Raw genomic sequence first — 13,826 nt, 5'->3', positions numbered from 1 at the left:
CCAGAAGCCAGGAGCTTCTTCCAGGTTTCCCATGCAAGTTCAGGGCTCCAGGACTTGGGTCCTACTCTGCTGCTTTCCCAGGCCATAGCAGAGAGCGGGATCAGAAGTGGAGCAGCTGGGTCTCGAACTGGTGCCCATATGGGATGCCAGTGCTTCAGGCCAAGGCGTTAACCTGCTGTGCCACAGCGCCAGCCCCATGAACAAAATATTAAAAAAAAAAAAAAAGGAAAAAGGACATCCAGGCCTGCAACCAGGTTCAGAATTCAGAAGAGCAGTGCAGAGGGAGTGCAGAGTAAAGCAAAGGGGTAGCAGAATCACCCCATAGCTGTTCAATTCTTGAGCAGTAAGATGGACAAAAGGACCTGAAGATCTGATCAGGGAGAGGTCAGCAGGCAGGGGTGGGGTCCAGGAGCAAGGTGAAGTGATGGTGGGCCCCAGGGTGTTCCTGCAGGCAAAGACAGGGAGGTGCAAAAGGCAGGCTGCATCTGCTGGATAGAAAGCAAGTTGCCCAGATGGCTTGTGCCATCTCTGCTTCCTTTGATACTTTAAGGGTGGCCCCAGCTGCTCCTCTTCTGATCCAGCTCTCTGCTATGTCCTGGCAAAGCAGTGGAAGATGGCCCAAGTCCTTGGGCCCCTGCACCCACATGAGAGACCCAGAAGAAGCTCCTGGCTCCTGGCTTTGGAGCGGTGCAGCTCTGGCCGTTGCGGCCAACTGGGGAGTGAACCAGCGGATGGAAGACTTCTCTCTCTCCCTCTCCCTCTCTCTGTAACTCTTTCAAATAAATAAAATAAACCTTTTTAAAAAAGACATAATTACAAAACCATGTATGATAACAACTGGAACAAAGAGAACTGTATACCGTCAGCTGGAACAAAGAGAACTGTATACCGTCAGCCAGGACATTTACTTTGAAGTATCCTTAACAGGACTTCAGGTCCATAAAATGATACATGTCGCAAGTCTCTCTGCCCAACATTAGCCAAATCATCTCACCATCAAAATCTAAGTGCAGGGGCCGGCATTATGGTTCATGGGATTAAGCTGCCTCTTGGGACACTGGCACCCCATAACAAACTAGCAGTTTGAATCCCACATTCAAGTGCTGTCTGCTCTGCTTCCGATTCAGCTCCTTGCTAATGCACCTGAGAAGGCAACTAATGATGGCTCACGTACTTGGGCCCCTTCCACCCATGTCAGAGACCAGAATGGAGATCCTGGCTCCTGGCTTTACCCTGGCCCAGCCCTAGCTCTTGCTACTATTTGGGCAATGAATCAACAGATGCAAGATCACACTCTCTGTGTCTCTCCCTTTTTGTCACTCTGCATTTCAAATACATTAATAAATCTTTTTTAAAAATCTTGAGTCCCTTTGGTAACGATATGTGAAGAATAGAATTTTAACTATAAAACAGTGCATTTATCCATAAGCAAAAGATCTATTGGAGTAGGAATATTTACTCTTAAGTCTAAAATATCTAAATTCATCAAAAAGAACAGGAAATCTGAGTTCTGTACCTGTTGGCTTTCATGGAAGACATTTGTTTTTTATATAGATTTTGAGGAATGATCATGGCATGTAAAACCACTTTGGTATTTTGTGTATTTCAATTAACCTCATAAATAACCATTGGTAATAGTATTTCCTTTTATCAAAAGCCCCAGTCAAGTGAGTAGCATTTATACAATCCATCTCTATATTAAAATGTAAACATTGTTGTGAAACACACATTTGATCATTATGCTACCTGCAAATACAGACTTTAGCTCCAGGGGTGAGAGGCTGAGTGGGTGGTGAGTGCATGCCCATTAAGCATTGGGGGCCACCAGATCATGTGGGAGTGCTTGAAAACTACAAGGCAGATGCTTTTTTTCTATATTTTAACAGCTAAAATTTAAAGTACTTTCTGCTCTACAACCTTAAAGACAGGAAACAAATTATTTGAGTAAGTAACTAGTTGCTGTATGGATTCACTTTCAGACCTGGAGGCCAAGTGAAGAAACAGCAGTGGAGGGATGGCCTTTGGCCTAGAGGTTAGGATGATGCCTGTGTCCCATGTTCGAGTGCAAGGGTTCAAGTCTCAGCTCCTCTCCCAATTCCATGATTCCACTCTGGCTTCCTGCTATGCACACCAGAGAGGCAGCAGGTGTGTTTCCACTAGCTGAGTTCCTGCCACTGATTTGGGAAGCCTGGCTTGAGTCCCTGGTTCCCAACTTTGGTCTAGCCCAGACCTGGCAGTATGGGCATTTGTGGAATGAACAATCCAATGGGGGAGCTTGCGCTCTCTTTCACTCTTTCTCGCCCCTTCTCTCTGCAAGTCAAATAAAAACTAAAAATACCAACAGTACTTGACACCAAGAGTGGAATGATGGAGGTATGAGGTCTGCTGACCTGTGAGGTCTAGTTGCTAAAAATTCCATCCTTTCTAAGGCATCACACATTTGCTCCTTATAATACATTTACAAAAAAGTTTCCTTTTCTCAAGAACATGGAAAATGAGGTCAAGGATCAGCGTTTAGCCTAGTAGCTAAGAAGCTGGTTAGGATATTCACATCCATATTGGAGTGCATGATTCTGGCTCTGGTTCCCAATTAGTTCCCAATTAAAAACATTCCAGCCTCCTGTTAATTTAGATCCTGAGAGGCATCATGTGATGGCTCATGTAGTTGAGTGCCTGCCACAACCCCTGTGGAAGACCTGGATCAGATTCCTGGCTTCTGACTCTGGCCTTGACGCAGCCCCATGGCTATTTTGAGCATTTGAGGAGTGAATCAGTGCAGGGGAGCTCTGGTTCCTTCTCGCGCTCTCTCTCTCTCCTGCTGTCGCTCTGCCTTTCAAATAAATAAATAACTTTCCAAAAGAGGATAATTGGATGTTATGCTCACTTTTTTCCTTAAATTATTGGTAAAATTTTTGATTAATGTAATATTTTTACTTTATTTTGCAGTACATTGCAGTATTTTAACACACATACACAGAATAAATCAGTCAAACCAGGCAACCAGCCTATGTTTCCATATCTCTGTTGTGTGCTTGCAGCCTACCAGCTGCTCCAATCTTTCGGGTAGTTTTATAAAAAATATTATTGTAAACTATAGTCACTTCAGCATGCTACAGAACACAAGAACTTATTATTTCTGATTGTCCTTTGGTAGCTGTTAACTAGCCTCTTCTATTCCCCCTTTTCGTACCCTTCTCAACTTCTAGTAATCACTAATTTAAGTTCAGATTGACTTCTCTTTTAACAGCATTCCAGTTAATAGATGGGCACATATGAAGACTGGTGTGGTGGTACAGGATGTTAAGCCTTCTCCTGTTATGCCAGTATCCCATATAGGAGTGCTACTTCGAGTCCTAGTTGTGATATTTATCCTTCTTACTGTGTCTGCTTATTTCGTTTAATGTAACATTCTCCACTTCCATTCATTTTGCTATAAATGTCAGGGATTCATTCTTTTTATGTTATGACTGAATAATATCCCATTATGTATACACGCTGTATTTTATTTATTCACACATCATTAGATATCTATGTTGATTCCCTATTTTGGCTACCGTGAATAGTGCTGGAATGTGGATAGTGTAGGTGTCTTTTTCATATGCCGGTTTCATTTAATTCAAATATATTCCCAAAAGTGGATAGCTGGGTCATATGGTAGATCTATTTCTAGTTTTTTGAGGATTTCTGAATTGTTCTCCACAATGGCTAAACTATTTTACATTCTCACCAACAGTGTATAAGGCTTCCCTTTTCTCTACATCTTTATCATCATTTATTTTATGTCTTTTTGATAACAGCCATAAAAGCTAACTAGAGTGAAATGGCACCTCATTATGGCTGAAATTTGAAGTTTACCTTTTCTTTTTTTAATAAACTGATTGGCAATGTTATTTTCTGATGTTTAGAAGACAGATCTATACTTTTTTTTTAAAGATTTACTTTATTTATTTGACAGGCAGAGTTATAGAGAAAGATATATATATATATAGAGAGAGAAAAATTGACCTTCCATCTTCTGGTTCACTCTTCAAATGGCCGCAATGGCCAGGACTGGGCTGGGCCAAAGCAAGCAGCCAGGAGCTTTTTCCAGGTCTCCCATGTGGGTGCAGGGAACCAAGTACTTGGGCCATCTTCCATTGCTTTCCCAGGCACACTAGTAGGGAGCTAGATGGCAAGTAGAGCAGCTGGAACTTGAACTGGCACCTCATATGGGATGCAGGAACTGCAGGGAGCAGCTTAACCCACTATGTCCCAACAGTGAACCCTGAGGTTTATTTATATCTAGTGATATCGAGCATTTTTTCAGGTAATTTTTGCCATTTGTACTTGACTTTTTTTGAAGATTTATTTGAAAGTCAGAATGACAGAGAGGAAGAGAAAAAGGGAGAGAGATCTTCCATCACTATTTCACTCCCCAAATGGCTGCAACAACTGAGCCAGGCCAAAAGTCAGGAGTTAGGAACTCCATCCAGGTTTCCCACATGGATGGCAGGGGCCTAGTACTTAGGACATCATTCACTGCCTTCAGGCACATTAACAGGAAGCTGGATCAGAAGCAGAACAACTAGGACTCGAACTAGCACTCCTATATGGGATACTGGCGTAACAGGAGAAGGCTTAACATCCTGTACCACCACACCAGTCTTCATATGTGCCCATCTATTAACTGGAATGCTGTTTTTTCCCATGCTCATTTTCTTAATACCCTGCTGTTAGGGTTTGAACAGAACTCACTCCCTAGATTCATGTAGATGTTTAAACCCCAAAATCTTACATTAAGGGTTAATGAATTAATTAATGTTAATGATTGGGGGCCAGCGCCGTGGCGCACTAGGTTAATCCTCCGCCTGCGGTGCTGGCATCCCATATGGGTACTGGTTCTAGTCCCGGTTGCTCCTCTTTCAGTCCAGCTCTCTGCTGTGCCTGGGAAAGCAGTAGAAGATGGCCCAAGTACTAGGGCCCCTGCACCCGCATGGGAGACAGAGAAGAAGCACCTGGCTCCTGGCTTCGGATTGGCACAGCTAGGGCCATAGTGGCCATTTGGGGGGTGAACCACTGGAAGGAAGACCTTTCTTTCTGTCTTTCCCTCTCTCTGTCTGTAACTCTACCTCTCAAATAAATAAAAAATCTTTAAAAAAATGTTAATGATTGATGAATTAGGGTGGAGACTTGATCCAATTATCATGGCTGAAGGCATGACCTGTGGGAAGTGATTGGACTGGATTAGCCTGCTGGGTTGGTGCCACATGATTGAATCCTGAGGGCTTTATAAGGAAGGACCATACGGAGGGTGGTGGAAGAGCGGCTTCTTACCATCTCTCTGCTTCAGAGATCACCCTGTGATCCTTCCTCTGCACATGATCTGCCACTGACAGCCTCCCCTAGACTCTAGCCTAACAGGGGCTGCCCAGTATTGAACTGTGATTCTCAAAAATGTGAGCCAGCAGAAACCTTCTTCCCTCCTATGTAGCTTCTCTCTGATATTTTAGTTAAAGTAATCAAGAGCTGACTAATATACTGCCCATCCCATGTCAGAGACAACAATATAAGATCTTCCCTTGCTTTCCTGGATTCTTCCTCCACTCTCTTACTTACTTATCAGTAAATGTTATAAAAAATGTGAAAATTACTAGGATCCTAATTTCAAGTCCAACACCATGAAACTCCCTGTGCCTATTAATTCCATGTTTAGAGGAGGAGGAGGTAGAGGTGGGGGGTAGGGGAGAGGGAAGAGAAATAGAGGGAAGAAAAGGTAAGGGGGAGTGGAAGGGGAGGACAGGGAGTAGCAGGAGGAGGGGGAAGAGGAAGGAGATGATGTTTCACACTGTCATTTGCATCTAATGACTACTCTAGTTCTGTGCACACTGAAACATATTTGGAATCAATAATACAGCATATCAATAAAACACTTTCTTTAGACTATTTTGGGGCTAGGCAAAGACCACAAGCATTGAGTGTAACTTAAAATGAGACAATTCGTATTCCTTCAATTAACAGAATTAAAACCACTGATATTTGCCTTCAAAGGTGGCAACACAGAAGTATATATGCTTACCATCGTGAAGCTAGCATTGCTCAAGATATTTTTGGACCCTTCTTTAGAATCTGATTCAGTTACTGCTCTTCTGGCTCCAGAGGCAAGCAGGTGCACATAGAGTCACATAAACACACATATCTCTCTCAATTGTGTGTAGCCCTAGTTAGCTTTGAGCTCAGAATCATATTATCTAGCTTGAAAAACAAACTTTTCTCATCTGGCTGGAGCCAAATAACTTCCAACATGGATTGCAGAGATCATTCTTATTTCTCCAAAACAGTTTTATTGTCCTCCACAGAAATGGAACTCTGACTTTTTAGTTGTCTATGACTAACCTTAGATTGTATTTTTTCGCCTACCCTGCGCATCTCTGATGAAAGGGGTGTGAGCAGGTGCATCTCAGGGCAGTTCCTGGGAACCTTCCTCACCAAGCTGGGAGCAGAGGACACCTTAGCCTCTCCTTCACATGCTGTCTGGAGTGTGCAGGTGATGACAGGTACTAACATCATAGCTTCTATACACAGAAGAGCGCCAAACCCTTCAAATGGCACAGCAGAAAGGGGGAAGGAGCTTGGGTCCCCGAGCACTGAGGGACAGCCAGGACAACAGGCCCAAGCTGCCAACCTGAGGAGTTCTATGTGAGAGACAATAAAGTTCTATGTTGCTAAAGCCACTATTACTTAGGGTTTCTGTAAGTTACAGACTAACTCAATTCTAGCTTTTACAAGTAATATTTTAAAAATAAAACCCACTCTCTCCACAAATAAACATTTTTAAATACTGAGGATACTCAGAAGAACGTGTCACTTAGAACAAAGGAAACAGTATGCCACAGACTTCAGGGCTTTTCTCGAACAGGCAAGAACAAGGGGTCTCCAGTACTAGCCGATTGTGCATAGGGCTTTTCAAGGGCACTGCTTGGGTGAGGACAATATTCACTTGGATGATTACATTTAATATTTTCTGTATCTAGCCCATTACTTGTCAAATTAACATGGAAGGTTAACTTCTACATGGAGTAAAAGCTGAGACTTACATGGTTGTCTTTATAGTAGTAAGAAAGGGCCGGAAATCGCCGTCTGCTCCGGAATTTGGAACTCCCCAGTATGATGTGTGCTGTGGCTGATTTGGGAACATACAGTTCAGTAGGATAAGAGTCACAAACCTGTCAAGAGAAAATACAAAGGGATTTTTAGGAAATCCAGTACTACTTTGTAGACTGCCATCAGAAATTCCATTTCATGATATATTAAGGTTACAGATTTGAGTTTTCAAAGTCAAGTTATGGAGCAGAAGATCTGGAAGAAACCCAAAGTTAGAGGAATAGTTCTGTGTATTCATTCAGAACGAAAGTAGGAAACTCATTAGCATCCTGTTCTTGTGCATTGCTCTTTCTCTCCAAGGGTTCTCTGTGAAAGGTAAGACAAGTGACAGTGAAGCATTTCTTTCATCAAAGGAGCACAAATTACAATTTTGCATCCTAGCAGCTGAGAACACTTGAGCTGCCTGCATTTGATGGAAAGACAGCCTGATGCTGGGAGAAATTTTCCTAAAATGTAAGCACAGTGTTTAAGTAATGGCCATGTGGTAGATCTATTTTTGCATTTCTGAGGAATCTCCACAATGTCTTCCATAAAGGAGAAAGTTAAATTAACCCTGTTTGCAGATGGCATGATCCTTCACATAGAGGAACCAAGACCAGAGTTTGGCAAAGTTACAGAATATAAAATCAACACACAAAAATCAGTAGCCTTTATAAACACAATGCCATGGCTAAGAATGAACTTGTGAGATCAGTCCCATTCACAATAGCTATAAAAAAATCAAATACCTTGGGACAAATTTAACCAAGGACATGAAAGATCTCTACAATGAAAATAACAAAACATTAAGGAAAGAAATTGAAGACAAAATAAAGAAGGAAAAATCTTCCATATTCATGGATTAGAAGAATCAATGTTATCAAAACATACATACTGCCCAAAGCAATTTACATATTCAGTGTGATCTTAATCAAAATATCAAAGATGTTCTTCTCAGATCTAGGGAAAAAACCCTAAAATTCATATCAAATCAAAAGAGAATCTGAATAGCTAAAGCAATCTTAAACAATAAAACAAAGCTTGAGGCATCACAATATTAGATTTCAGGACATATTGCAGGGCACTTTTAATCAAAACAGCCTGATATTGGCACAAGAATAGACATGTGGAGTAATGGAACAGATTAGAGACCCTAGGAATTAATCTATGTATCTACAACCAATCTTTGACAAATGAATTAAAGTCATTCCCTGGAGAAATGACAGTCTCTTCAACAAACTGTGCTGTGAAAATTTGATCTATGCAAACAGAGGTATGCAACAAGACCCTACCCTACATCCTATACAAAAATCAACTCACAACGCATCAGGGATCTAAACCTAAGATCTGAAATCAATAAATTACTAGAGGATAACACAGGGGAAACACCATAAGATATCGACATAGGCAAGAATTTCTTGGATAGGACCCCAGACACACAGTCAATAAAGGCAAAAATAGACAAATGGAATTTCATCAAGCTAAGAAGCTTCTGTATGGGAAAGGAAACACTCAACAAAGAGGCAACCAACAGAATTGCAAAAATTACTTCCAAACTATACATCTGATAGGTGATTAATATTCAGAATATATAAGGAGTTCAAGAAACTCAACAACAATAAAAGAAAATATCCAGTTAAGAAATGAGCTAATGATATAAACAGGCACTTTTCAAAGGATGAAATACAAACGGCCAACACACACATGAAAAAATGCTCAGGATCACTAGCCATCAGGGAAATGCAAGCAAAAACCACAACGAAGTTTCACCGCACCCAAGTTAGAATGTCCATCATACAAAAAAATAAAAATAACAAATGCTTGGCCGGCACTGCAGCTCACCAGGCTAATCCTCCGCCTTGCAGTGCCGGCACACTGGATTCTGTCCTAGTTGCCCTCTTCCAGGCCAGCTCTCTGCTGTGGCCCCAGAGTGCAGTGGAGGATGGCCCAAGTGCTTGGGCCCTGCACCCCATGAGAGACCAGGAGAAGCACCTGGCTCCTGCCACAGGATCGGCGCGGTGCGCCAGCTGCAGTGCACCAGCTGCGGCGGTCATTGGAGGGTGAACCAACGGCAAAAGGAAGACCTTTCTCTCTCTCTCTCTCTCTCTCTCTCTCTCTCTCTCTCTCACTGTCCACTCTGCCTGTCAAAAAAAATCTTAAAACAAATGCTGGCAAGGATGTGGAATAAAAGGTGCCCTAATCCATTGTTGCTGGGAATGCAAACTAGTATAGCCCTTTCTCTTTCCACATTGCACTGTTTTGCTAGGGCCAACCCAAGGTCCTTCTCTTTCAGGAAATCTCCTGCCTAGTCTTCTACCCACTTAGGTTGCTAGATCTGATTTCCTAGGTGCCACATATCACACTTTACATCAGTCCTGTCTTTGTCACGTGTTGATCTTGTAAGCAGTCAGAAGAAGCTAACTCATTCTATGCATCCCTCACAGCAAGTTCCATAGTGAAAAACAATGCCTTGGAAAGAGCTTATCAGTTAGAATCAGAAATTAGCAGCTTAGCACCAGGCTGTGAGTCAGCAATGTTAGGACCTTGGAGAAGAAATTATCCCTGGTTTTGGAATCTTTAAAACTGAGACTACGGCAATAATATCTCACAGGACTGAGACAAGGTTGAAAAGTTTTACAGCATTTTATGAACCATTGTATCTGAAAGAAACGTCAGTGGTATCAACGTACCATAGTTGAGGGAGCTGGGCTCAACACACATTTTACTTGTACGTCAGTCCATCAGTCTTTTTGCAATCTGAAGACCGTTCAGAGGGCATGTGCCTTGGCTTCCTTAAGGCACTGTTTACCTCCTGGAAGCAAAGCATCTTTCTAGGCATATCAAGTGGGTCTGACAATAGGGTAATACTTTACCTGTAGGTCCTCTCTCCATCTCTGCCTACCCTGAATACTCCGGGAGAAGAGATGGCACTAAATGAAAACCAACCACAGATGAGATCCAAGACTCCAGAGCTCCTACAAATTGTTCTGTGATGATGCCCTCCCTGGCCTGTCGCCATTGTCTCTGTGACCAGAATAGTTAATAATATAGTGCATAGCACAAAAGGCCATGAAAGGGATGTTCACTAGCCCAAAGTGTAACTTGGAGATCCCATCAAAGTTTAAAAGGAAGGAAGATTACCAAAGAGTTTAACATGGGCTCTGGCACTGATGCTGGAAAAAAATTCCATAGCAAGAACAGACAGCCCAGCTTACTCAGACCCAGAGAGTTCTTGTGAGAATGACTGCCACATGATACTACCCTTCCTTCCCCATGGCAGCCTGGTGTTTGCACCTCCCAGGCACCATCCAGCTAAGACATGACTAGACAGACCACAGCTGTTTGTCTGAGCTTCAGCAGACATGCAGTCATCATACTAGTCTGACAACATTTTTCTTGAAATAACAGTTTTTAAAGAGATGTAAGTAGATTTTCAACATCTTGGGGATGATCTACTTTCTTCTTTATAATGACATTAAGGAATTACAAAAATTTTATGACTACACAAATAATGAATAATAAGTGAGTTTTCTCCACACATCTGTTAAAAAAACCTTTTTGATTAGTGAGCAACTAGCTAGAACATCTGGAGCTCCTCCTAGGTTCTTTCATAGCCTCAAAAGTCCCCAAAATGGGGTCCAGTTCTGTGGCACAATGGGTTAAAGCCCTGCCCTACTTTGCTGGCATCCCAAATGGTAACCAGTTCTAGTCCTGGATGTTCCACTTCTAATCCAGTTCCCTGCTCATATGCCTGGGAAGGCAGCAGAGATGGCCCCAGTCCCTGAGCTCCTGCACCCACATGAGAGACCCAGCAGAACCTCCTGCCTTCTGGCTTTGGTTTGGCCCAGCTTCGGCCATTGTAGCCACTTGAGTGAGCCAGAGGACGGAAGACCTCTCTCCACCTCTCTCTCTCTCTCTCTGTGTCTATACTTCTTTCTGTAAAGTACAGGTAAAGTACTACCCTTTTGCTATACCCATTTAATATGCCTAGAAAGACGCTATTCTTCCTGGAGATAAACAGTACCTTGAGGAAGCCCAGGCAACTGCCTTCTGAACAGACTTCACATTGCAAAAAGATTGACGGACTGATGTAAAAGTAAAATGTGTGTTGAGCTACAACATTAGCAGGGAGCTGGATCGGAAGCGGAAGGGCAGGGACAGAATACTGGTGACCATTTGGGATGCCGGTGTCATAGGCAGCAGTGGCTTTACCTGCTTTACCACAATATCGGCCCTCTAAGATGGTACATTTTATGTTATTTACTTTTATCACAAGAAAAAAAGAAAGAACAATCTTAGATAGCACTGACCCTCCTGCAGTCTACTAGTTTTGTAACAAGCTGACAGAGATGTAGTCAAAATTTGAAATGAACAATGCACAGCACAATGCAGTTTGTGTCACTGAACTTTAAATTCCATCAATATGCCTGCAAAAATAGAAAAATCGCATAAGAAAACTCAGAATATGAGAAGTTCAGAAGCGTGAAAAACACTTTTATTCTCAATTTTCTTTACACTGATTGCCTTAGTAATTGTAATAGATCAGTAAGTTAATCATTTTGGCTTTTTGTTTGTTTAAAATGGGAAAGACACTCAAAGTCCCTTGTCCATCAAATAAATTAGTTTGCCAGGAGTCTCCACATGTCTTGATGTTAGCTTACCAGGAGAAATCTTGTGGTCAAGTCACTCACTCATTCAACAAGCTTTTACCAAGTACTTACTATGTAACAGGCATTATTGTTAACCACTACATGAATAACTGGGTTTTGGCTTTGAAGACTTCACATTCCCAGGGCAACTGATCCCTGTCAACTTGGTCACAGCCTTCCCAGAGTGTATTTTCCACTGCAGAGTTTCATCTGTGAGACACCATTTTGAGGATTCTCCATTTGACCCCTGCTTTTCCTCAGGGCCATTCACTTCAGCCCTATGGAGTAACAGTCAGTTGTCAGGAAATGAAATATGTCTACTCCGACAACTTTCTTTTTTTAATTTAATTTTATTTATTTATTTTTAATTTTTTGACAGGCAGAGATAGAAAGTGAGAGAGAGACAGAGAGAAAGGTCTTCCTTCCATTGGTTCACCCCTCAAATGGCCACTACGGCCGGCGCTGCGCTGATCTGAAGCCAGGAGCCGGATGCTTCCTCCTGGTCTCCCATGCGGGTGCAGGGGCCCAATCACCTGGGCCATCCTCCACTGCCTTCCCAGGCCACAGCAGAGAGCTGGACTGGAAGAAGAGCAACCGGGACTAGTACCAGGCGCTCCAACCGGGACTAGAACCCTGGGTGCCGGCACCGCAGGTGGAGGATTAGCCAAGTGAGCCTCAGCGCCGGCCTACTCAGACAACTTTCTTCTTAAACAGTTAGGACCTAAAATTTACTTCAAGGAGTATATGATAAACAGGGAGAAGAAGAGTATGAGCAGCATACATAATTAATGTCCACATCAAATACTATGTAATACATAAAAGCAGCTATAGGGAACTGAAATAAACAATCTTTAATAAAAATCCGTGGTTTGGATTATTCTGTTTTCAATTTTATTCCAACAGAGTTTGACTAAAATTCTGACCTAGGAATGGATACTAAGTATTTTATTTAATTGAAACAATTTCAAATGTTACGTATAAAAGGAAATCTTAAAGAGTTAGACTACCATAAGCAAGGTTCTTTTATTGGGATAATAGTAATTATGACAATAACAATTAGACCAACCAATACCACACAAAGAGAACATGGGAAAGGAGAGTGCTGTGGCATAGCAGCTTAAGCTGCCCCTTGGGACACCACATCCCAGCGTGTTGTACCTGGCTTGGTGCTGCCTTTGCTTTTGATCCAGGTTAATCACACCCTGGATCCCTGGGAAGGAACAGGTGATGATTCAAGTACTTAGGTCCCTGCCTCCTGCATGGGAGATCCAGATGGATTCCTGGCTCCTGGCTTCAGCCTGGCCCAGTCCTGGCTGTCGTTGGCTTTGGAGGAGTGAACCAATTGCGAGGATCACAATTTGTTGTTGCTTCGCCTTTCAAATAAAATTAAACATAAAAGAGAAGAAAATGGTAGAAATGGTTCTGGAACTAAACTTTTTACTCTGTGTCTAAGGTCATTTTTACCATGGACAACAGATTTTCTTCATCACATGGTACCACCTGATCACCAACTTTTAAGTATTTATGAGAAGAGTAAGATAACTTAAAAAAAAGAATGGAAGAGAAAGAAACTTCTCAATCAAGAGTTAAAATCAAAAGGAAAGGAATAGGATATAACCTTTTCAATGTACTACTACTCAGAAACTTTCTGAAATAACACAATCTTCACTTTCTTTTTAAATTGGTAACAAATAAGGTTACATCATCTTTCTCCTATTTCACTTCATTTTGAAACCTGAAAATTCCCAGGTTTTTACATTTTGTCTTTCAACATAGCTTGTTGATTGCTTACTGGTTTTTCCATTGTTACTTCTGAAAAGGAATGACGAGGGACTCATATTTGGCTGACTGTATATTGCCAGACATAAGAGAATGAACATGAATTACATTTGTGGGGCTAATTCTAGGACATCTCAACAAAACTAAAAGGAATCTGTAGTTTCTAAGAAAATATTATTCCACAAGATGTATCTTGGCCTCATTTTCTTCCTTGCCCAAGGATGTGTCAATATCCTTTTCTTTACTAAATCTGGACTTTCCCTTCCCTTCATTTCAAGG

The 13,826-nt window shown here is 41.9% G+C and overlaps 1 protein-coding gene across 5 annotated transcripts in view; it reads right to left on the bottom strand.

Annotated features, from left to right (window-relative positions):
* MTMR7 (myotubularin related protein 7) overlaps positions 1 to 13,826 on the bottom strand; it is a 130,082-nt gene that overhangs the window by 46,969 nt on the left and 69,287 nt on the right. For all 5 annotated transcript variants that reach the window (XM_002709345.5, XM_089325871.1, XM_089325870.1 and 2 more), the window contains one exon: positions 7,074 to 7,202. In XM_002709345.5, coding sequence (XP_002709391.1) covers positions 7,074 to 7,202 — 129 coding nt within the window. The remainder of the gene's footprint in view (positions 1 to 7,073; positions 7,203 to 13,826) is intronic.

This window comes from Oryctolagus cuniculus, chromosome 2 (genome assembly GCF_051225735.1).
Source record: "Oryctolagus cuniculus isolate XC-2025 breed Fujian yellow rabbit chromosome 2, ASM5122573v1, whole genome shotgun sequence".
NCBI lineage: Eukaryota > Metazoa > Chordata > Mammalia > Lagomorpha > Leporidae > Oryctolagus > Oryctolagus cuniculus.
This window is presented reverse-complemented; position numbering and strand designations above follow the sequence as displayed.